The 24,765-nt window shown below is 45.3% G+C and overlaps 1 protein-coding gene across 2 annotated transcripts in view; it reads right to left on the bottom strand.

The window, feature by feature from the left end:
* The window catches only part of LOC147636653 (Rubisco methyltransferase family protein), a 33,407-nt gene extending 9,110 nt beyond the window's left edge, over positions 1-24,297 (bottom strand). Inside the window, exons 1-3 of one of the 2 annotated variants that reach the window (XM_086800115.1) lie at positions 23,924-24,297; positions 22,536-22,702; positions 22,144-22,440 (exon numbers count right to left, since the gene is read on the bottom strand). In XM_086800115.1, coding sequence (XP_086656241.1) covers positions 22,144-22,440; positions 22,536-22,702; positions 23,924-24,284 — 825 coding nt within the window. In that variant the 5' untranslated portion in view covers positions 24,285-24,297. Of the gene's footprint in view, positions 1-22,143; positions 22,441-22,535; positions 22,773-23,923 lie in introns of both variants that reach the window. The other variant, XM_086800116.1, reaches the window with a different exon arrangement.
* Between the last annotated feature and the right edge of the window lie 468 nt (positions 24,298-24,765).

The raw sequence follows: 24,765 nt of genomic DNA on the forward strand, positions 1-24,765 counted from the left end.
GCCAACTTTTCCCTGTACTGCTGCGCCTACTGCTCCTCTCCCAGGCGGCTGCCCCCACTTCAGGCGCATCTCTGTTTTTCCTCTGCTGTTGGCTGCGCCTCCACTTCTACAGGCGGCTAGCATTGATTTGTGGTGCGCTTCACACATAAGCATTGCTGCAGGCGGCCATCTCCATACAGCATACGCTGCCCTCTACAGGCGAATCCTCTGGTCTTGCAGGCTGCGTGTTTTCACCAGCAAACTGCCCTTTCTTTTCTCTCTCAGGCGGCTGAGCTTACAGTGGGAGGCTATCTTCGGTTGGCAACTACACAAGCCTCTCCTTCTTTCACAGCAGGTGGCTGTGATCTCTTGCGGTGACTCTTGTCTTGGTGGTTCACCACGAGGCAACTGTTTCTTCATCATCTGGAAGACTTCATCATTCCACAAGTCTTGGTCTTTTATCAACCAACTACAAGTAAGTGATTTTCAGATTTGAGTAAAGCATTTAATGTTTAAATCTCGTAAAAGATTCGTCCCGCTCGGCCTACACCCGTTCGGTGCCGGGTTGTCCAAGCTATATGGGCGAACCTCGGTCCAAAGGTGCTGAGATCGGGAGAGCCAGGCGTTAGTACGAGAGCGCCTGTCTGTGCGTGGTCTCGGAACACCAGTGTGGTGCTCTCCGCGGAGTCCAGTGAAAGCACAGGACCGTAGCGATTGGACCACACTAGTGGTCAATCTGCTTCGAGCTTCTACATCGAAATTCGAGCTATTTGTTTAGTACTGTTTTCATATGTACATGGACATTATCTGGTTCTCAGAACCCATGGAGCATTGTATTCTTTAAATACTCCCAATAAATATATCATATATTGAGGGGGGGGTCGGCCCGTTCCGGCCCCAGTGCTGGTGTCCATCTTTCCATTTCTGTTCATTTAAATTTCAAGTTGTTTTAAGTTGTCCATTTCATATTTGTGGTTTTAAAGTTGTGCTATTAAACGTGTAGGTGTCCAACTGAGTCTTTCCCACTTGACGGGATCGGTTTCATTGGTATCAGAGCACGGTTGTTTCCCTCTTTCTAGTGGGGAAATGAACCTGTGTATTGGACATCCCGCTTTTAGCAAACTTTGAACACAATGGACAGCCAAGGCAACCCTTTGGAAGTACCAAATTCGAGGGGTCCCTCTAGTGCTTCTCGTGGGTCTGATGCCCTGCAAGGTAGACACAAGCCCCTTGAAAGGGTTATGGATAGTGAATCCAAAGGTCAACTGTCTCCAGGAAAGACAGTTATGCTTGAACAAGACCCTGATGCTATGAGGGCTGAAATGGAACATATGAGAAAACTTTTGCAGGCTCAAGAGCAAGAATTGAAGTTTTTGCATGAAGATCCTCATCTGCAAAGTGCTATTGAAGCCAGGAAGGCTGATGCTATGGTTGATGTAACCTTTGAATCTATGGCTCGTGAAGTGGGCAAGAAACCAAGGGAGTTGGCACTTGCCTATCTCCTTCGCAAAGGTGATATCAAAGAGGGGGATGACGGAGAGCTGATTTTCAGAAATCCACCTCGTTTGAAGCATGGAGATCCCGCATCCCAGAGGCTGAAATCTTTTATGCAAAAGGAAGAGGTGACTGTCACCTCTCGTCATGCATCCTCTCCCCAAGGCACTAAGCCTGACAGATTTATGTATGCCAGTGCTCATGGAGGGCACGAAAGTCACATGCATGCAAGATATGTATCTCATGGTGACAGGTCTGCTTCCAGGAAAATTTTGCCTTCTGAGTTGTCTCATGGAGAGACTATGCCATATGCAGGTAAGTCACATGCATCTGAGCTTCGAGTTCGTGGAGCACATGCCACCGTGCCCCATGAAGCTTCTTTGACGGCCCATGGAGCCCATGCAGATAGGGCTACCCCGTTGGATAAGGGGAAAAGAAAAAGAGAGGACCATGAGCCTCATGCCAGGAAGCTCAAGGAGTTCAAAGCAGGTGATAAATCTGTCAAATTTGATGTCTTTCATGGTGAACACGATGCTTCTAAGGTGTTAGCGTTTGTGGCACAGTTCGACATTGCTTTTAGCGATGAAGACTTTACAGAAAAGTCGAAGGTGCGCCATGCTAGCATGTTTCTGAAAGGCACTGCTGCCCATTGGTGGATCACCGAAAAGATCACCAAGGATCCCATCTCTACTTGGAAGGAATTCAAAGAAAGATTTTATGCTCAGTTCCTGCCACCCAATGCAGAGCAAACTCTCACTCAAAAGTGGGATAGGCTGGAACAAAAAGACAATGAGAGTGTGCAACAGTATGTTAACAAATTTTGGAAAGTATTGCTGGAAGTGACTCCCTTCATGCTAATCTCTGAGGAGGAAAGAAAGAGGAAGTTTCGTTCTGGATTGCAACCTGCTTATAGATCGGGTATTGAATTGCACCCAAAACATACGTTGCAGCAACTCACAGCTTCTGCCCTTGCTACAGAGCAATTGGTGCTCAAGATCAAGCAGGATCAAGGAGGTTCCAAGGCAAAGGACAAGGCTGCCCCAAATCAGCAAAAGGGTGGACAGCCACCTAAAAAGAACTTTCGGGAGTCCTACAAGGGTGGTAAAGCTGAAAATAAAGAACAGGGCCCAAGAAAGAACAAATTTGGATTAACCCCGGAGCAAAGAGAGCAATATGCTAAGGATGGAAAATGCTTTTCTTGTGGTAGCAAAGACCACATGTTCCGGCAATGCCCAGATCGCAAACCAAAGCACGAGGACAAGAACACCAAAGCAAATGTTCATGCAGTTCCTGATGTGCAAGGTAATACAGGTCATGATGCTAAAGAGAGAATGGTTTGCAAGGCATGGGGGCAAGTTAAGGATCAGCCCGCACTCTTCATGTTTGATGACTGTGCAACTGACAATTTCATCTCTATGCAAATGGCAGCTGCATTGGGAATTGAGGTTGAAAGCATGGGACCTCAGATTGAAGCCGAAGCTGCATTTATTGGCAAAGAGGTGCAGGTTACCCCTTTGATTGGGAAGTTGCGCATTCATATACAGGGCTACCTTGACAATGAGCATTTCCTAGTTGCTCCACTGAATGGATGTGACGTATTGTTGGGCAAGCCGTGGCATCATAGGCTTGAGCCCCGCAAAGACTACAAGTCTAATATGATTTCTTTTATGCATAAAGGCCGCATGCACTTTATTGATGCTGGCAAAGAAGGGGATTCTATCCCAGTTGTATCACACATCCAAATTAATAAAGCAATGAAAAAGAGTCTTTCAGCGTACTTGGTTTTTGTGCGTGATAGTCTTGTGCCAAATCATCAAAATGTGGATGCTATGTCTAATGATAGGCTGAATTTTCTTAATGCATTCAAAGACTGTTTTGCTGACTCATTGCCAGGTGAATTACCTCCCCAAAGGCCCGAAGATCATTGCATAGATCTTGTGCCAGGTAGTTCTCCACCTAACAAACCCGCATACCGAGTAAGTGTTGCACAACAAGAAGAAATTATGAAGCAGGTTAACGAGCTTTTAGAGAAAGGTTTGGTTCAGCCCAGTTCCTCACCTTACTGCTCTCCTGTGCTTCTTGTTCAAAAGAAGGACGGATCATTCCGTATGTGTGTAGACTATAGAGCTTTGAACAAGCTTACCATCAAGAACAGATTTCCTATTCCACGTATTGATGATATCTTGGATAAGCTTGATGGCTCAGCTTGCTTTAGCAGACTTGATTTGAAGAGTGGTTATCACCAGATCCGAGTGGTGCCACAAGATGTCCATAAGACTGCATTCAGGACAGCCTTCGGATTATATGAATTCTTGGTAATGCCTTTTGGTCTCACCAATGCTCCTGCTACTTTTAATCGTATGATGGATAGGATATTCCGATCCCATCGCAAGTTTACAGGAGTCTTCTTTGATGATATCTTGGTTTTCTCCAAGAATGAGCAGGAACACAGAACTCATTTGGTCACAGTGTTCGAAGAGTTGCGGAAGCATAAACTTTTCGTCAATGCCAAGAAAAGTGAGTTTTTCCTTTCAGAGATTCATTATCTGGGACATATTGTATCCAAGAATGGAGTTACAATGGATCCTGCAAAGATAGAGACTATTCGGAATTGGCCCGAATTGCAAAACGTACATCAAGTACGTAGTTTTCTGGGATTATGTTCGTATTACAGGCGTTTCATAAGGCATTTTGCTATGATTGCCACTCCTCTACATGATCTCACGAAGAAGAAAACTGTTTTCAAATGGACTTCAAAGGAACAGGATGCTTTCTTGCAGCTCAAGCATGCGATCATATGTGGTCCAGTATTGATTGTTCCTGACTTGCACAAGTCATTCGTGGTTGAATGTGATGCTTGTGGTGATTGCATAGGAGCTGTCCTAAATCAAGAAGGGCATGCAGTTGCATACGAGAGCCGTCGTTTGCATGATGCTGAGCTTCATATGGATATCTATGAGAAAGAGCTCTTGGCTGTAATTCACGCCTTAAAGATTTGGAAACACTACCTTCTTGGGGCTGAATTTGTAGTCAAGACAGATCATCAAAGCTTGAGATACTTTCTATCTCAAACTAAGCTTTCAGAGAAGCAGATGAGAATGGCAAATTTTCTTTCCATGTTTCATTTTCAGATTGTGCATACTCCAGGAAAGAAAAATGTGGTGGCCGATGCACTATCTAGGAGGCCTTATATTGCTGCAGTCTCAGTGGCCTCTCATGGAGATCTATCTGCTATGAGAGATTTGTATCATTTGGATGCTGATTTTTGCCATATATGGACTGATTTGATGGCTGGTCATTCACATGCCTCTTATGTTATCAATGAGGGTTATCTCATGAAGGATAATTGCCTATGTGTGGTGAAGGATTTGCGTCCAAAGGTTATGGACGAATGTCACGCTCCACCTTATGCTGGTCATAGAGGTATTATGCCTACTACTCGCATGATTCAGAGGTATTTCTTTTGGCCAAGCATGCGTAAAGACATTGAGGCTTATGTGCGTGCATGTATTACTTGCCAAAAGGTGAAATTTGACAGGCAAAAGCCTCTAGGTTTGCTTCAGCCATTGCCTATTCCCTCGCAACCTTGGGAAAGTATCACGATGGATTTTATTATGGATTTGCCTAGATCCCAGCATGGGAATGATGCTATTTGGACTATTGTGGACAGGTTTAGCAAGCAAGCTCACTTCTTGCCCGTCAAGAAAACCATTAAAGCTGATCATATGGTAAAGCTTTTTCTTGCTAATATTTTCAAGCATCATGGTATGCCTAAATCCATTGTTGGGGACAGAGATCCCAGGACAACAAGCCTATTTTGGAGGGCTTTGTTTGATAATATGGGTACTAAGCTTGAGTTTTCATCAGCTTATCATCCCCAAACGGATGGCCAAAGTGAAGCTGCGAATTCAGCAGTGTTGGATTTATTGAAGTGTTATGTGGCAGATCAGAAGAGTGCATGGGAGAAGTATCTTCCACTTGTTGAGTTTGCTTACAACAATACAATCCATGCTTCCACAGGAAAGGCTCCGTTTGAGGTTATTTATGGCAGAGTGGTCTTGCCACCCATCCTTCGTACCAAGGATGAGATTTTTGCAGCTGATGAATATGTTCGTGACTTGGATGTTGCCTTTGGTCAGGTGCGGACAGCCATTGCAAGATCTCAGGATAAGCATAAAAAGGCTGCTGACAAGCATAGAAGGGACATGGAAGTCAAAGAAGGTGATTGGGTATTGCTGAAATTTGAGAAGGCTCGGCTTCGGAAGAGGCCAGGACGAGAAGGATCATATCCTAAGCTTTCTCCTCGCTATTATGGACCCTTCAAGGTGATTCATAAGATCAATGAAGTGTCATACAGGCTTGCTTTACCTAGTCATTGGAAGATTCACAATGCTTTTCATGTGAGTCTATTTCGGAGATATGTGGGGCCAGATCCTGATGAGCCTGTCACAGAAGATCCGCCAGAGATTGAAGAGCTTGAGGAGATCCTCCAGCCAGAACAGATTGTTTTTCACAAGGAGAGAAAGCTACCTGCAGGAAAGCTTTCCAGGAGATACCTTGTGAAGTTTAAAAATTATTTGCCTATTGATGCCAAATGGGTAAATGAGGATTATTTTGCAGATTATCCGCAATTGTTGCAGGCATATCTTGAGGCTTTTAAGTTGAGGTCAACTCTTTAGAAGCCCGGGGGAATGTCACCAATTGGCCGACCATTTGGTCCATTCCCACATTTTTGCGTCTCGTTCACCTGAGGCCAGGCCGGTGTCTCATGTGAAGAGGCCAGTATTTTGCTGACATGGACGGGAGCCAGACTGGTGCCACCCGTGTGTTAGCAGGATGGTGTCGTATGGACGGGAGCCAGATCAGTGCCACCCGTGTATGACCTGGACTGTGTTCGATCCATGGGACTGTCACGCCATGGAAGAGCCAGTATTCGTGCCGTGTTTTACCTATGGGACTGTCACACCTAGGGAAACTCGTGCCTGGAACTGCGTCTTACCTATGGGATTGTCACTCCATAGGAAGACCAGGATTTTTATGTTTTATGTCGAGCCAGTTTTGTGCCGACAGATATTTTGTACATGTTCCATGAACGGGAGATATGTCCATGTTACTTTTTGCACATGCACACATATTTTGCATGTTTGAAACTGTTTTCGCATGACATGTATTCGTGTGTTTGCCTGCCTGACGTGTTACTTACTGAGCGGGGACGCCTGCCAGTGAGTCGTGAAGTGTGCTCGGTATTCTGACGAGTTTCAGTGCATGTGAACAGGTGGTAAGTATATGGTATATGTTTTAATATTTTATCTCTAACCCTTTGATTTATAAGGTGAAGTGTTCACATTCATTTAAATGTGGGCACCACTTTGGGCACCCACTTTGGGGCCAAGGTGGGGAGCCCCATTTAAGTGAGTGTGGGGGTGGGCAAAGGCACCTACCCAAACTCCCCCACCCTCATGCAAGCGTGGAGTTAAACTCCACATTAATTTTATTAAAAAAGTTTACCCCTTCAAGCGTAAAGATCAAAACGCTTCTTCCTGGCGTTGGTTCATCACCCGGTTCTCCTTCCACGTGAAGACCAAGAAGTCGTCACCTACGCCTCTGCTCCTACAGCAACCAGGCGCATGCTTTTCCCCATCTCTGCTGGCGACTGAATCTACAGCAGGCGGCTGCCAACTTTTCCCTGTACTGCTGCGCCTACTGCTCCTCTCCCAGGCGGCTGCCCCCACTTCAGGCGCATCTCTGTTTTTCCTCTGCTGTTGGCTGCGCCTCCACTTCTACAGGCGGCTAGCATTGATTTGTGGTGCGCTTCACACATAAGCATTGCTGCAGGCGGCCATCTCCATACAGCATACGCTGCCCTCTACAGGCGAATCCTCTGGTCTTGCAGGCTGCGTGTTTTCACCAGCAAACTGCCCTTTCTTTTCTCTCTCAGGCGGCTGAGCTTACAGTGGGAGGCTATCTTCGGTTGGCAACTACACAAGCCTCTCCTTCTTTCACAGCAGGTGGCTGTGATCTCTTGCGGTGACTCTTGTCTTGGTGGTTCACCACGAGGCAACTGTTTCTTCATCATCTGGAAGACTTCATCATTCCACAAGTCTTGGTCTTTTATCAACCAACTACAAGTAAGTGATTTTCAGATTTGAGTAAAGCATTTAATGTTTAAATCTCGTAAAAGATTCGTCCCGCTCGGCCTACACCCGTTCGGTGCCGGGTTGTCCAAGCTATATGGGCGAACCTCGGTCCAAAGGTGCTGAGATCGGGAGAGCCAGGCGTTAGTACGAGAGCGCCTGTCTGTGCGTGGTCTCGGAACACCAGTGTGGTGCTCTCCGCGGAGTCCAGTGAAAGCACAGGACCGTAGCGATTGGACCACACTAGTGGTCAATCTGCTTCGAGCTTCTACATCGAAATTCGAGCTATTTGTTTAGTACTGTTTTCATATGTACATGGACATTATCTGGTTCTCAGAACCCATGGAGCATTGTATTCTTTAAATACTCCCAATAAATATATCATATATTGAGGGGGGGGTCGGCCCGTTCCGGCCCCAGTGCTGGTGTCCATCTTTCCATTTCTGTTCATTTAAATTTCAAGTTGTTTTAAGTTGTCCATTTCATATTTGTGGTTTTAAAGTTGTGCTATTAAACGTGTAGGTGTCCAACTGAGTCTTTCCCACTTGACGGGATCGGTTTCAGTTACCGCCACATGCTCCACAAAGATGAGGACCTGTAGGTAGTACACTCCTCATTCGCTGCTGCTGTTGTTGTGGCTGCATGGGTGGGCGATAGGTTTGTCCCAATCTCCTTAGTACTAGGTTAGCTATCTGGTCTGGATTTACTAGTGTGCTAGACCCCAAACTTTGGTCATTGGCCCACTGATCTCTAGGTTGCACCTCAGGGCCAGTACCATCTTGGAATTTGAAGTTATCTATGGAATCCATAGCATCATGGCAACACTCATTGAAATTCGTATGCTTCTTTGCATAGAGATGTGTGTGCAGTGTTGAATTTTTGAGGCCTTTTACAGTCTCTAACACTCTCAGTCTCGCAAAACATGCAACGGAAGTCTTCGTATTGGAGGACCCTGTCACACAAATGCTCACATCGTCTTCTGTATCCTGAGTTTCGCGAGTTTAGCAATCCCCTTTAATACTTCAAACTTTAGAGAGATATGAGAGAGAGATGAGAACTGTACACTGTATGGGGTCCCGAATTACCCACTGAAGGGCCCCCTATCCCGTTACCGAGATATTATTTGCTTTATTATCTTTAAAGAGACTGACAGTGTGACTGACGATAAGCCAAACACAAGACCTCTGAAGACCAAGTGTTGGGTTGAGCTGTGCACTGCTGTAGAAGCATCAAAGATGTCCAATCTCGAGCCTATGCACTCTTCCCAATGGTATGAGGGAGGGATGCAAAGCTAGGGCTGAGAGAGGGGCTGTTTGGGACTGTATATGAATGCTGTAAATGAGTATGAATGTTGCGTTTTACCTTCACCAAGTGGCTGGAGCAAAACGATGAATGGATGAATGCTGAAAACTATATGGATGCAGAAAACGCAAGACTGAATGCTGTACGGATGCATTTTACTGATGTAGATGGCTGAATGCTCATGCGTTTGAGGCGCCTAGGGCTGTAGGAGACAAGCGCTGAAGAGAGGTGGCTTATGCTCCTGAGGCTGAGGATAACAAGCGTTTGATTGCTCTCTTGCTGGATATGATGAATGATGGAATGATTATGCAAGGGCTGTATTTATATGGGCTGAATGAACCAGTCGGCTGGCTACAGAGCTGGCCGACTGCTCATGTCCATAAATAATGTATAAATGCTGTGAAAAATGCTGAAAATAATGGAAAAAATACCAAAAAAATCCTAGATAAATACTGGATGCTATCTGGGGTTCCTGCAATGGTCTAGATGCTATGCATGAATGATGTGCAATCTGCAAGATGATTTCTGATGCAAATCCTAAGGTTTCTACTGATTGTATATGCATGAATGCGTCTCTTTAAGTGGGTTAAGGGACTTACATTGACTGACTAACTGACTATGGCTGAGAATGACCTACGTAGCTTGTGCTTGGACTGGGGATATACAATGGGGTCACGGCATACGACAAATATCATCCTGAATGGAACTAATACTGTACAAATGTTGCATTGATGATGATGAGTCAGCTTGTCACCATGCACTACAGTGCAAAGTGCATGTGACATCCACTTCCCTTGCACATAGTTCAACACTTAGTTGCTGGCCATTGCCATTGTAAAGCTTTACTGCTGTTATAAAAGGTGATCTTGTCCAACTCTCTCAATCTCCTTTGCACTCTCTCATATGTTTATTGTTTATGCTTCCGCCTATGCTCTCTCCTTCATGGTATCATACGCTTAGGTCCAGGCTGCTCCAAGCTCTGCAAATCTGCCCACAGTCACATATTTGCCTTACGTTTTCTGCCCTATCTCCTCCTGGCTGAAGATCATTCCCAAACAGTGGCTGTGTTTTCACACATTGCTGCGTTTTCTGGTCCAGCAAGCCCTTCTTGCTGCTGGCCAGTTTGTTGGCTGCGCTTTCTCCTAGAGAGGCAAGCCGGCCTAGTTTTCTGGCTACGTTTTCTTCTACAGAGGCAAGCGTTGGAGTTTTGGCTGCAAATTCTGCTCCGGCATCAGATTTGGTGAGTTCTTTTGCATGTGGAGTTGCCAGACAAGTGGTTGTACATTTCCTTCTTCCTCCACAAGTCCTTGCCCTTCTGGTAGGAAGTTCCCGGTGGTTTCTTAGACTGTTTTGCTGCTGTCCAACCTCCTCCTCTCTCAGCTTTGAGAGGGGGCTGCTTGTTCCTGGTGCCTTGTTTCGTTGGAAAGCACTTGTGAGAAGTGTTTGAGAGCTGAGATTTGTTCTTTGCTGGTGTGGATATGGTTCCCCCCTGTACAAACAAGGATGACAAGTTGAAAGGACCCAACTATGCTCATTGGAAGCTTCAAATGCGGATCTGGTTCATCCACAAGGGTGTGTGGGACATTGTTCAGGGCACTGAAAGAAAGCCCGAGCGTCCTCAAAACTCTAGGAGGTGGACTCAAGATCAGGAGGATGAATTTGATGTTGAATTACAAGACTGAGAGAATTGGGACTCAAAGACGCATTATGTGCTTGTGCGGACCATCACAAAGGAGGTCTCACCGGCAGTGCAAACTCTCACCAGTGCTCATCAGGTGTGGTCAAAATTGGGGGATCTCTTTGCACGAGATTCATCAATGAGGACAGTTACCTTGCAGAGGTAACTCTACAGCTTGTTATTTCCTGAAAACAATTCCATGCAGTCTTTTCTCATGAAGGCCAAGGTTATCCATGACCAGAACACAATGCTAATCAATACACTTAAATACACTAAGATTAAATGGACACTTGCTCAAATACAAGAAGTAAATTGCTGAATTGACAAGAGGCACACAATGAGCCGGAACGGTCAACCCCTCCCTCAAATAAAGTATATTGATCTTGGGAGAATCAAGTACATAGTGTCATGGGCATTTCTGACCAGATTTCCATACCAATGCATATGAATACAGTATTGCAAACAAGTGGTTGTCGATGTAGACTTGCAATCCACACTACCCTCTCAAGTATGTTCCCTACCATCTGCTCTCTATGTTCCACCAACACATGGTAGCAACAATCTGCAAGAGAGCACGTAGGACAAGAGAACACTACACAGGGTATGTGATCTTGTAATCCAGTTCCTCCCTCCTGCTACTTGCTTCCATATTTAAGCATAAAAGTTTACCAAATGCAAGTGCAGTTGATGACAGTGGAAGTCTTCGCGACGGAAGTCCTTGGAGTGTTGAGATCTTCGATTTATCGCATTTCTTCGCACAACAAAAGTCTTCAAGAGGATGAAGGGAACCTTGGAAAAGCTTCCCCTATGGTTCAACTTGAGAAAGGAGGGCTAAAATTAGGGTTTTCAGAAAAAGGCCAAAAATTACAACAATAAAGAGAGCTGTTTTGCTGAATTTCAATCATTGGGAGTGTGTAGGAGAGTGATTAGCATCCGGAAACACTATTGGAAGCTTGAAAAACACCTTAGCAAGCTTGGAAATGGAGTTGGGAAGGAGAATGTGCAGAAATGCAGCCCAACAACCCTCATGAAGGAGGCACCCATCTCTAGAGAGAGGAGGAAGAGTAAGGTGGTGAGTTGTCCAGTGTAGGTGGCAGGCAGGTGCTTTGTGGAGCAAGCTAGAGTGGACACATGGCTGGTTACTCCCTTTGTACAAAGGGGATAAGGTCTGGGCGGTGGACATTGGGTTATGTTTCACCTCGACATCAGTGTGTGAACACCGGGCTGGTCATAATTTATAAGTGAGTTTTGGTCGCCCAAAACTTAATGAAGTGTGTACACACTCACTTATAAATTAGTGCTAACTCCTAAGGCCAGGTTTATGACCAATACTTATCACATGTCACATGCTACATAACCATGTCAGCAGACAGTTTCACACACACGGCGGGCGTCCCCTTACCCGGAACTACACATTGGTCAAGCAAGCATGAAAACAACATGCAATTTCAATTGCAAGCAAGCACATAAAGATGCTATGCAATGCAACATTGGTATGGACAATCCCCGTTCATGAGACTATACCAAAATAGACATGCTCCAGGCAAGTACACGAGATACCAGACCCAATAGAACACCAATCCACCAAGCATTTCCAGGCATGTACACGGAGGCACAAGTCCCAACGAAAAGCCAAGTCCACAATATCACATGAGTGGCATCAATCCCCAGCATATACAATTGCCATGGACACCAGTCCAATGTACACACATGATAAGAAAGCACGGGTGGACCAATTGGGTGGCCAAATGGTGACAAGTTACTGGCTATGGGTGCTGCTTTGTCCTCTTCTCAGCTAGCTGCTCGTGTCCTCACCAAGCTTCCTCCGGACTATGATGTGATTTCTCGATCCTTGCGGTGCCAGGTCACATCCACTCAATTGGATTTTGATGATTTTAGCTCCCTACTTTTGAAGGAGGAGTCCGTTCTCATCTCACAGTGTAAATTGAAGGTGTCAGTCAACAGTTCTGACCAAGCACTTTCCTCAGTTCGGAAGAAAGGTCGGAGTCGCTACTTTACTTGCAGAACAAGAGGCCATCTGTCCAAAGATTGTTTGTTCAAGAAGAAGAACAAGACCAAGGGCAAGGCTTCATCTCAAAGAAAAGGCAAAGACACGACATAGGATAGCGATACAAATTCTAGTACCATAGTTGTCATGGTACGATAAAATAATACGATACCGTATGAGAATTTTTGGTACGATATGAAATTTTGGGATACCGTAAGGTAAAATACGGTTTTTTTTTTTTACACTTACAAACTATGGAGCTTCAAGCTTGAATGTGAGGAAAAGGGCATTGTTTGATAACATGGATACAATGCTGAATTTTTCTTCGACTTATCATCCACCGACCAATGGATAGAATCAAATAGAACACACACACACGCACAAGACTCATCTCACTGAAACCGGCCTCTGGTAGAAACCAAAGTGCGGTAGACTAGCAGTCACCCTTCCACATGTAGTCCAAATAAATAACAAAATTAACAGGAGCTAGAATGCCCCAAAACTGAAAGGAAATCGACACTTGTTGGCCCCAAAGCTTGGCGCCCCTTTCGGTATTTCTTTATTCAAATTCAATGAAATGTATAACTAAGTACAACAAAGCCAGTCCAGGAAAGTAAACCTGCATGTCGAATCTGGCAGCCCTCAAGACCTCTTAGCACAGAGGATTCACACACACAGATCTGTGTCCCACAAAAGCAACACACTATGCTTCCCTCTATTCAACCAAGACAATTCAGCAGGGCAGCCTTGAGCGTACATCTGGCTGTTCCATGAACATGGTCTCAACTCAGTTCAAATATACATCCACTGTCCAATCTCTGTTTCCACCCTTCAAACTGCCATACCCCTCCTCTCACAACACAGATGACACAACTCTGCAACAACAGACATAAGCCAGTGGAAAGAAAGAAAGATTGACAAGTTCAGAGCTTACCAATTCAATGCATGGTTCTGCACCAGAGAGACTGACCGTACCAGTCTGTACTTGCAATAGACTGTCTGTACTTTTCTCTTTGCAGCCGCCTGAGTGATGCACCCACTATACTTTGATAAAGCACCACCTGAACAGTACGGAAGCCGCCTGTACCTGTCTGTACAGGTTTGTAGTACCCGGCTATACCAGTCCGTACAGGACTATACTTGTAGTCACCTGGACCTGTAGCCGCCTGTTTGTCAGTACCCTGGTCGCCTGCGTCGCATGAGCCAAACAATGCGCAGCAGCCTGTACCTGCTATCATACAAACAGCAAACGCCGCCTGCACTGGCTGTACGGAACTGTAGCCGCCTGCTTTGTCCGTACAATATTGTCTGTATTGCTTCCGCCTGAACCTGCAGCCACCTGCTGTCCGTACCCTGTCGCCAGCACCGCCTGCAACCAGCCGCCACCTGCTCTGTATGGCCTGCAGTCACCAGGTCTGTACAGCCTGTTCAGTACGCAGCACAAAGCAGCAACCACCACCTCTATGCAGCCAGTCGACAGAGGTTCTCTTCTCCTCCACGCACGTAGTTTGCACGCTTTTCCAAAAGCGAGAGAGAGAGAGAGAGAGAGAGAGAGAGAGAGAGAGAGAGAGAGGCGTGTAACTCCCAAAAGTGGAGTTGCCCCCCTTCCAATAATATCCTAGGCCCCTTTTTTTAATATTCATTAAAGTTCCTAAGGGCCACTTATGCCTAGGGGCCACCCAAGGTTAAAACATTAAAAATATTAATGTTTTTGGTCCCCCTTCACATTTGAAGATGTCCACCATATTTCTATTTGTCCAGGGACCCAAATGTGAATCATTAAATATTTATTTTACTCACCAACCACCATGCCCACACTTGTGCTGTTCCACTTTCACAGGGTCATGACACTCACCGTGGAGTACAATTATTATGATCGATCTCTCCCTCTCCCCCCTAGGTGAATGTGTCTAGGAAGCAAGGATGATTTTTGATGAGCTGGGTCACCCTTCAAAATGATGGGTTTAGTAGAAATAATGTCCTTTTTTTAAAAATTTACCTTGTTTTCGGACTATCACTCCAAATAAGTGGTAGTATTTTTGCAAGAGAGGGGCTACTCATGGCATGGAGTAGACATGGGTGTAGGTCACCTGCATGAACTGCCAAGAAAAAAACAATTCCCACTAGTGGATTGCCTAGTATCATAATCACCAGCCCAATCTGAATCACTATATGCACAAAGTTGTAAGCTGCCCCCCTAGGATAGAGTAAACCAAGATCCAGGGTACCCTGAAGATAACGGAAAATGTGTTTGACTGCTAGCCAATGCTTTGCGTCTGGGCTGTGCATGAATTTACTCAACAAAGACACCCCAAAAGATATGTTAAGCCTCGTGTTACACAAGTAAATGAGGCATCCCACTGCCTGGCTATAAATGAGGCATTCCACTGCTTGGCTGTAAATGCCAATCTCAGAAGGCTCACCAATATCATGCATAGTAAGCCGTACACCAAGTTCTACTGGAGTAGAAATTGGCTTACATTCTTCCATGTGAAACCTTTTTAGAAAACTTTTTATATACTTAGTTTGATGTATAACAATGCCATCATCTCTATGCATAAACTGTATGCCAAGATAGTAGTGTAAAGGCCCCAAATCTAACATATCAAATTCAGCTTTCAAATCAGCCTTGAAATCTGAAATTTGTTCTGTGCTAGTCCCTATTATATGCATGTCATCTACATACAAGATGACTATGAGAATATCGGCACCAGTTTTCTTCACATACAATATGCTTTCAGTTGGACTATTCACATAACTTTGGCTAGTTACTTTTGTCAGAATATGCAGCCGAGATGATGACCAAATCTGGGAACACGAGCAAAAACGCAGGCAGAAAAACAGCACAAGAGAGAGAGAGATGTAGGCATGTAACTCTGCTCTATATACACAAGAAGATCCTGAGAAATGATATAAATAGTGGTATGGGGCTGGGGGCCTATATATATGCCCCCACATCAGCAGTCGGCCTGCTGGAGGGCAGCCGACTGGACACAAAAATCCTCCACGACTGATAAATACAGTCGGCCAGCATCACAGAAATCCTCCACGACTGATAAATACAGTCGGCCAGCATCACAATAGGTCGGCCAGCAGCAAAGGAGTCCCACGACTCATACAGTGCAGTCGGCCATGTCCCAGATGCAATCGGCCAGGCTCTGGGTCCACCTGCCACTACTAGACTGCCTCCCAAGCCACAAAAAAAATGGGAAAAATAGGGGAAAAATACGGAGTGTGGGGAAAAATAATAAAACACCTCATAAGGGCGGGCACACCCACAACAAAGGCCCTGGTGTATAAATCTAGACAAGAGATGCTTCTAACACCCCCTCTCAGCTCTTGGTTGTGAAACCAACCACTGGGAGCTGGGGTGCCGCCTGAGCAAATCCTGAGAGAGCGACTTCGTGAAGAGGTCCACCGTACTGTCCTCCATCAAACAGAACTCCAGCAAGATGTCATCAGCAACGATCTGTTCACGAACAAAGTGCCTCTGGATGACCATGGGTTCCTCCAAGTGGAAATCCAAACCTGCAATGTAACCTCCTCCTGCTCCATAAAACTGCTCCTGGGCCATAAGTAGATCCCCTCGTGTCCAGATCTCCTCCCCAAACCGAGTCACTCCAACCGCAGAGTCGGACTCCATCCAGCAATCCCCCTCCTGTGTACAAGAGTCCATGATCCTTCGCATGCCGCAGAAACCACAGGAAACGCAATCCTGCCTCCCAAAGAGACATCTGCAACCATGAGCTCAACTGCCTCATCAGGAAGCTCCCGTCCAATCTAGTGTCCATCAACCAGATCCATGAACCATACAGCTTCTGAGTCACAGAGACATCACACTGCTCACAAGGATCACCACCTGTTACGGTGCACAAACAAGTCCTGGAAACCTGATGAAACCTGTCACCCACCCCCTCTGAATCCGGAACCACAAAGCCTGGAGAAACCACCTCCACCTACAAGTAAGCACTTGTCACCTGCCTGGCTTTCTGAAAGGTCCCCGTGGAAAGAACATCCTCATCTACTGGAGGTTCTATGTCCCGAACACGACGAGACATCAAAGCATAGGTGACCCATTCAGCTTCCTCTGACTCACGAACACAAGAACTACCAACCTCAGTACTGGAAAGTTCCTGCCAATCGCTGCCATCTACTGGCAAGCTATCCACCACCTGGTCTCGGAAAGCCCGCACCTGCAGCGTATCCGCACTTGAGTAGCCATTACCGGACTGCCACTCATCACAACCCTGAGGACCTAGGGGAGAGAGTGCTGAAAGCCTGTAAACTCCATTCTCCACTCCGCCTTCCCAAACCACTTGGCCTGTTGCTTTGTCCCGAAGAGCAACAAAATACTCATCAAACTCCACCCGTACGCCAGTCTTGCAAACCTGATGCACTGACAACAGATGAAAACCAAGTGCCGAAACATATAACACCTGGGAGGAATGCTTCCCCCCTCTACCATCGGGAACTATCTCCATCCTGCCCTCACTGTGAACTGGGATAGTGGACATATCCCCAGTAAGAATATGACCAGAAAGCCTGCAGAGATCCTGTAAACCGGAACAGGAAGGAGTCATGTGCCTGGAAGCACCACTATCGAGAATCCACTCCCGAGTATCCATTGCGGAGAGTCCTCCAATCTCCTCCCTGCCTGAAGAAAATGAAGCACCGGTGTCCATCACCTCCAGGTGCACAAGAGCCGGAGTCTTCATGATTGCTGCTGAGGAATCTTCACCCTTCTCGGTCTTCCGCTTGGGACACTGCCTCCAATAGTGGCCTTTCTCGCCACAATCATTACAGGTCCTCTCTGCCTTCAGTTTCTTGCGGTCAGCGTCGGACTTCTTCTCAGAAGACTTCTCCGATGAAGCCTTCCCTTTGCCCGAGTTACGGCCTTTCGACCGTTGGCCAGTAAAGGCCTCCGAACCTCCACCTTGAGGAGGGTTCGTGAATCGTTCCTCCTGGTCCAGGACCATGGGCACAAGCTCCTCCCACGTGATGGTGCTGAGCCTGCCACTGGTAATCAAAGACGAGTAAAATGCTGAGTACGAAGAGGGCAAATGTGACAGCAACGTGATGGCCATGTCCTCTGACGATATCTCCTTCCCAACCTGAAGAACTTCCTGCTGAAGAGCCTGCAGCTTGTTAATATGCTCTCGCATCGTCAACGACTTTGCAGGGCTCATAACCCGCATCTGTACTTCCAAGGAAATCCTCTTCATGGGCGATACCCTGTTGTAAAGTGAGGCCAAATGCTGCCATATACCTCTGGCCAACGTCATGTGCTTTACATGATTGATTACCTATGGTGTGCAGTTGAGGAAAATAAACGAACAGACCCTGGCGTTGACACGATCCCACATCTCTGTCTGAGCCTCCTGGTCCTTTCGGGTTGACGATAACTCCCCTTCCTCTACTTCCGGCCGTGGAACACCAACAACGACGAAATCGTTGAGGTCGTAAGACTCCAGAACAGATTCCATCATCACCTTCCATATGCCGTAGTTGCTCCCGTCCAACCGACGGTCCACCGGGAACGTGGGGAGTGTCGGGATCTTCACATGTCTCTCGGCCATCTCAGACAAATCTGCCATAGCGGGGATGTACTCTGAAAAGGGTGGGTGGGTGGGAACAAAGAAGAACTAAAACCTGCAAGTGGCTGTCCAGCAAGACCAAATCTGGGAACACAAGAGCAAAAACGCAGGCAGAAAAACAGCACAAGAGAGAGAGAGATGTAGGCGTGTAACTTTGCTCTATATACACAAGAAGATCCTGAGAAATGATACAAATAGTGGTATGGGACTGGGGGCCTATATATATGCCCCCACATCAGCAGTCGGGTGCCCTACAGCAGCAGTCGGCCTACTGTAGGGCAGCCGACTGGACACAGAAATCCTCCACGACTGATAAATACAGTCGGCCAGCATCACAATAGGTCGGCCAACAGCAGAGGAGTCCCACGACTCATATAGTGCAGTCGGCCATGTCCCAGATGCAGTCGGCCAGGCTCTAGGTCCACCTGCCACTACTAGACTGCCTCCCAAGCCACAGAAAAAATGAAAAAAATAGGGGAAAAATACGAAGTGTGGGGAAAAATGATAAAACACCTCATAAGGGCGGGCACACCCACAACAAAGGCCCAGGTGTATAAATCTAGACAGAAGATGACTTCTAACAACTTTATGTTCCTCACCAGGAACTACAATACCAATGGACTGATTTACGTATACTTCCTCTTGTAAATTCCCATTCAAGAATGCAGTTTTGATATCCAATTAATGCCTCGCCATCCTTTATGTGCAGACAAAGCAATCACTGATCGGATTGTAGTCATCCTTGAAGTAGGAGCAAAAGTCTCCTCATAATCTATTCCCTTTTTTTGAGAATAGCCTTTAGCCACAAGTCTTGCTTTGTACCTGTCAACTGTACCATCACACTTCCTTTTGACTTTGTACACCCACTTTTTTCCAATGACATTCTTGCCTTAGTCCACAAAATCCTAAGTATTGTTCTTCATAATAGAAGAGATTTCATCCTGCATGGCTTGCACCCTGTGCTCATTCTCCTGTGTTTCTTCATAAGAAGAAGGCTCTTCTGAATCAAAGAGACCACCCATGGCTAATGCAAACTCCCCATGATGCATATTCAATGCATGGCTGGAACTAGCACTTGTTCTACCTGTTAGCGGAGCTGTAAGTTTGCTATCTTGCAAAGTTTTCAACAACCATCTTGGCACCGACTTGGCTGTGTCTATGGCTATTTGCTCTTCCGTAAAAAGATCTTCGACTTCTTCCATAGAAGGAGGCTGAATTGCTGGCTGTTCCACATGCTCTACATGAGGATTTTCTTGTGTAGGGGTTGGCTGATCTGAATCCCCCCTAATTGCAATGTGTAATAGCCTATCAAACATGTTCTGTATGCCTGTATCATGACTTTTATACAAGCTGTACATGGGCTGAACTGAATTTTCAGCAAATACCCATCTCTACTCACAAAAATCCGACGTGTTGCTAGATTATAAAGGCTACTTCCTTTGCTCTCATTGATGTAGCCCACAAAAATGCATTTTATTGCTTTATCATCTACCAAGCCTCAAATGGTGTTATGGTTTTCAAAGCTTTTGTTGGACACCTATTCAACACGTGAGTTGCACACATTATAGCTTCCATCCAAAAATTGTGAGGCAACTTCTGTGCTTTCACCATGCATCTTGCCATCTCCATGAGAGATCTATTTTTCCTCTCAGCTACACCATTTTGTTGTAGTGTATAAGACACACATTGGTGTTTGATGCCCTTTTGAAGCATATAATCCTTGAATGCATTTGACATGTATTCTCCACCTCTATCTGAGCAAGGTGTTTGGACTTTACATCCACACATATTTTCAGCCATTGCTAAAAAGTGTCGAAAGCATGTAAACACCTATGCTTTCACTTTCAAGGGGTAAACCCAAGCAAACCTAGAGTAGTCATCAATGAATGTGACGAAATAAAGATGTCCCCCCTATGGATGGTGTCCGCATTGGACCACATACATCACTAAGTATGAGCTCTAATTTACTTTCAGCTCCTCCATCCCTCGGGAATGGTTTTCAATGCATCTTTCCCAAAATACACCCCTCACATGCATGTCTTGTTGGAGACTCAAGAGGCGGCATATTATCAATCATATGATGCTTCTTCAAAAGCATCAAACTCTGAAAATTTACATGCCCAAAACGAGCATGCCAAAGCTCTGCATCATGCATAGCAGGAGTATGGGCAACCACTATAAGTGCATCATGAGTACACTTGTAATAGCTGTCCAGCTTATACAGCCATTGTATCGTGTGTTCCGGAAGTGACTATTGCATAACCCTTTGATGGGTCTTTCACCAAACACTTTCCATTTTCAAATTCAACCTTTAAACCTTAGTCATTTATGGCTAAGACGGAAAGCAGATTTTTCTTTATCCCTAGAACATAGAACACCTTTGTCATACATATATTTGTACCATTGGCTGCAACAAGTATGACATTGCCAATTCCCTTTACTAGATAAGTGGTATGATCTGCACATGATACAGTAGTGCGACCATTAGAAGTATAAACCGAGTGCTAAAATACATCTTTGCATGAAGTGATCTGGCTTGAAGCACCAATATCAAAATACCATGATACATCCTGTCTCTCGGATGCAATGCAAGACATATCATTCCCTGAAGCACTTGGTGTGTCACTAGTGCATGTGACCAAAAAAGTATACTCTTCTTGAATTCCATTAGCCAATTGCTCTGCTTTGTCATCAAAAGAGTCTGCTACTGCTACTGCATCCACACTAGGGGCCGAAAGAAGGGCTGACCCCCCCTTTTAAGATTAGATTACTAAAAAGGAGTTTGCTATAGTTACAAACTTGTGGGTGCTCAGGGTTCACCATTGGTCTGCACCTGATTCTTCCAGGTACAAAGATGAATACAAGTAAAATAATAGAGAACAAACCGCTGCGTTACCAACAGTCAGCTTGCCACCGGATCGTACAAGCCCAAGGCTCCGCCTGTGCACAAGCCCAACACTTGGAGAAACTTCTGGTCGCAAGAGCAAGCAACTTTTCGTGATAGAACGGCTCCAAATAGTCTGTGTCCTGCGGGCCCATCTTTTCCACATGTTATATACCCACTTTTGCACAGACCATGGGTGGTTGACGATGACCACCCACTTTTGCACAGACCATGGGTGGTTGACGATGACCACCAACGGAAACCCGATCGCTTGAGCAAGTACCCTTATATTCAACCAAATTTCATACTCGGTAATGCAATTGAATCAACTAAGGCAACGACACAACTCGTCTCGCAGAGGCGGCGCAATCATCGTACCACCTTTTCCTTAGTTTTACAGTCATAGCATGGAACAATTAATCTTTTTGTACATTGGAGCATTTGCTCACATAATAATATAGAGATTAGACGTAACTTATTGAAATGTGTTTTCAGACTTTCGTTGTTTTTACTACAAAAGGTGTCATCTGACGTTGCCCAAATAACTACCCACAAGGAGGGGTAAGTTTGAACCTTGACACCTATGCGTGTGTGTCTGTGTATGGTGCATGTGTGTCACATATATATAAACAAAACACACACACAATATCTATGTGCATATATATATATATATATATATATATATATATATATATATATATATATATATATATATATATGCACATAGATATTGTGTGTGTGTTTTGTTTATATATATGCACATGCGCATATACAAATACATATATGTATATGTATGCACTTAACCTTGAATTAACTAGAAGAATGAGTTGAAAATTAGAATCATTTAAAGGAGATTTTAGCCCTTTTAATAGGGGTATTTATAAAAGTGCTGATGAGACATTGAAAAAAGCAGGATGAGGACTTGCCAACTGGCAACGTGACAGATATGTCTCCACCTTTTAAAGTCCAAATGCAATCATTTAATTAAACAAATGCAGATAACTAAAAGATTCTATTTACTTGAAGTACAAAGAGCTACGCATTGCTTCCAGAGAGTTTCATGTACTTACGACAAATGATGCCCCTGATTTCTCTTCCTTCTGAATAATACGAGCATTTGGAGTGAAACTGTGGTTACACATATCAATCAAAGGTAATATCACTCTGTGCTTGCCACAAAGCTCTTTAAAAGAATCTTCACAGTTGTGCACTTGGAATGCTCTGCTCGAAACTGCAGCCATAGCCCAACCCAAAGAACTAGCATTGACTTCTTGTCCACCAAAAGGTTGCTGAGCAGCAGACAGCTTTGATAGAACAGTTTCCACAACCTTGGCAAGATCTAATAAAGCCCTGCACCTTTTCTTTACCTGCAGCTCATCAGGAACACCAATATTGAAATGAAGTGAACATTATGTTGTAGGTCCAACATGCCGTACTCAAGTAAAAGGATAGCAAGTGCAACCTGATACATCACAGGGACATACTGCAGATTTGCAATTTCATCTCCTGTGAAGAAAAACGGGATATTGAATCGCTGTGGCAAGTTGCTTATGTAAGGCCACCAGAATGAGCCCGTTTGCGCCCTCTCCATCAACAATTTCAAGCCAAGCTTCAATGCCCATAATTCTTCTGCCAAATCCTTTCCACCCATACCCAGTTTATTTTTCTCCCTGTTGCTCGTAGCAATGGCTCAATACATCTAAAAACAAGTATAGTATGTAAAATAAGAAGTACCTATTGTATGCATCAATGTTAACTTTTAGCTAATATCCATGATTATGGTTGAAGTCGGCGCAAATCAACCCTCAAAACCGTTATTTTCACAACGCAACCTTTTGGCCATTGTGTCAGGATAGAAAACACCCGATTGTGGGTACCCTCAAAGTAGCAGTACGGCAGAAACTTTGGGACTTTCATGTGACAAAGAGACAGATCAACTCTGGGGGGACAAAACAGATATCTACACTTGAACGAAGACAACATGTTAAGACATATACGTGCTGGTCTGCAGCTCTAAGGCATTCCAATTCAAGAATCATGACAAATCTTCTGCCTTCACAAAAAGATTTGATGTGGCATTCACTATACATCTTTTGAATGTCAATATTAGTAGCTTGCAGCTCTTCATTCAAATGAAGTGGCTAACAAGCCCCATGGGTTAAAATTCAATTTCGTGAAGCGACTTTACGTTGAACACAATTTGTGACCCACTTAAAAGGCATGGCCGAGCAGATTGACACCAACCAGAAGTGGGCGCTTCAGGTGTGGTGTGGACAGAGGCTGGCCAGCCGCCAGACAGGCCAGGTGCCTTGTAGGTGGGCCACACATGTGGACACGATCGGAAAAAGCAGGTCGTGTACAGTTGGACCAGTCCTACAGGCTACAAGCCGAGCAGCCCCGTATTTAACTATAAATAAGTTGTTTTGGGTTTTGTTCCACTATCTCATGGTTTAGGACTCGGGAGCCTTCATTTTTGTTGTACTGGGAGGATTGGAAGGGCTGATGAGCAAATCTGCAGCCTATGTGTGTTGACTGACTGTAGGGATAGCATGCATAGAATAAAGAATGCAGAGTGACATTGTGGTTAGTTCGCCTAGATATCTGCAAATTTTTCTTTTCCAGCATCTCGCATCAGGCATAGCCAACAAGACACCTGGCCTGTGCACAACTTTTGGTCGGCATGGCTTCCCAAAACGTTGCCCAAAACACTGGGCAGGAGCCACATATGACGAGGAAAAAGCAGGTTGGACCTGGCCAAGTTGCATCCCTTGAATGAAGTTTTTCATGTCAAAGTCGCATAAAACTTTCAGAATCCACACCTGCATGAGCTAGAGCTGAAGGGTAGCTTACCAGGCACTAGCTGACCCAAGTGAAGGAGGGCCTCGTCAGGGGTGTTAGGGCGGACGTATTCGGGGGAGGGGAAAGCGAGGGGTAAGTTGGGAGGGAGGCTGATAAGGGGGGATCCCGACGGAACAGGGCGCATGGATACCAGACCCAGGCCACTGCTGCTCGGCACCAAGCGCAGGGACGGGTGCACGTGTCCTCCATGCTGCTGGACCCACGCGATGAGGTCCTCCTGCTGCGCGACCGTGTGATGGACTTTACCAGCATGCGAGGAGAAGCGATTGGAGTGGGCCAGTGGCGAAGAAGCTGGGTACTTGCATAGCCGGCGGACCAGCTGAACGTCTCCAAGCATCGCCAGAAAAGCCATTTCGCAACCACAAACTCACCCACCATGAGATGACCCCAAACGTTTTTGGTGGTTGCTTTTATTTATTTTTTAATTAATTCATATTTCTGATCACCACGTGTCAGATGGTGCCCCAAACGTTTCTGGTGCTTGCTTTTATTTTAAAAAAATTAATTCATATTTCTAACTAAGGTATGATTACCACGTGTCATATGGTGGTTGCTTTTATTAATTTATTAATTCATATTTCTGACTAAGGTATGATAACCACGTGTCATATCTACCCCAAGCTGAAATATGCCGGCCTTTTTCCCTTCTTTTTTTTTTTGCATGTTCCTCGTGAAGTTATGGTGGTGGCGTGCTTCTGGATGGCTGCCGCTTGATGCTTCTTGGATCTTCCTCGAGTGCCTGCTTCTTGGATGTTCGTCACTGCTTCTTGGATGTTCTCGTCTGAGATTTGCCTCATCTGCCAACATGCATGTCCTCGTTCGTGTTGACCACT

The sequence above is a fragment of the Cibotium barometz genome, chromosome 7, assembly GCF_041138505.1.
Source record: "Cibotium barometz isolate CiBa-2024 chromosome 7, ASM4113850v1, whole genome shotgun sequence".
Classification (NCBI taxonomy): Eukaryota; Viridiplantae; Streptophyta; class Polypodiopsida; order Cyatheales; family Cibotiaceae; genus Cibotium; species Cibotium barometz.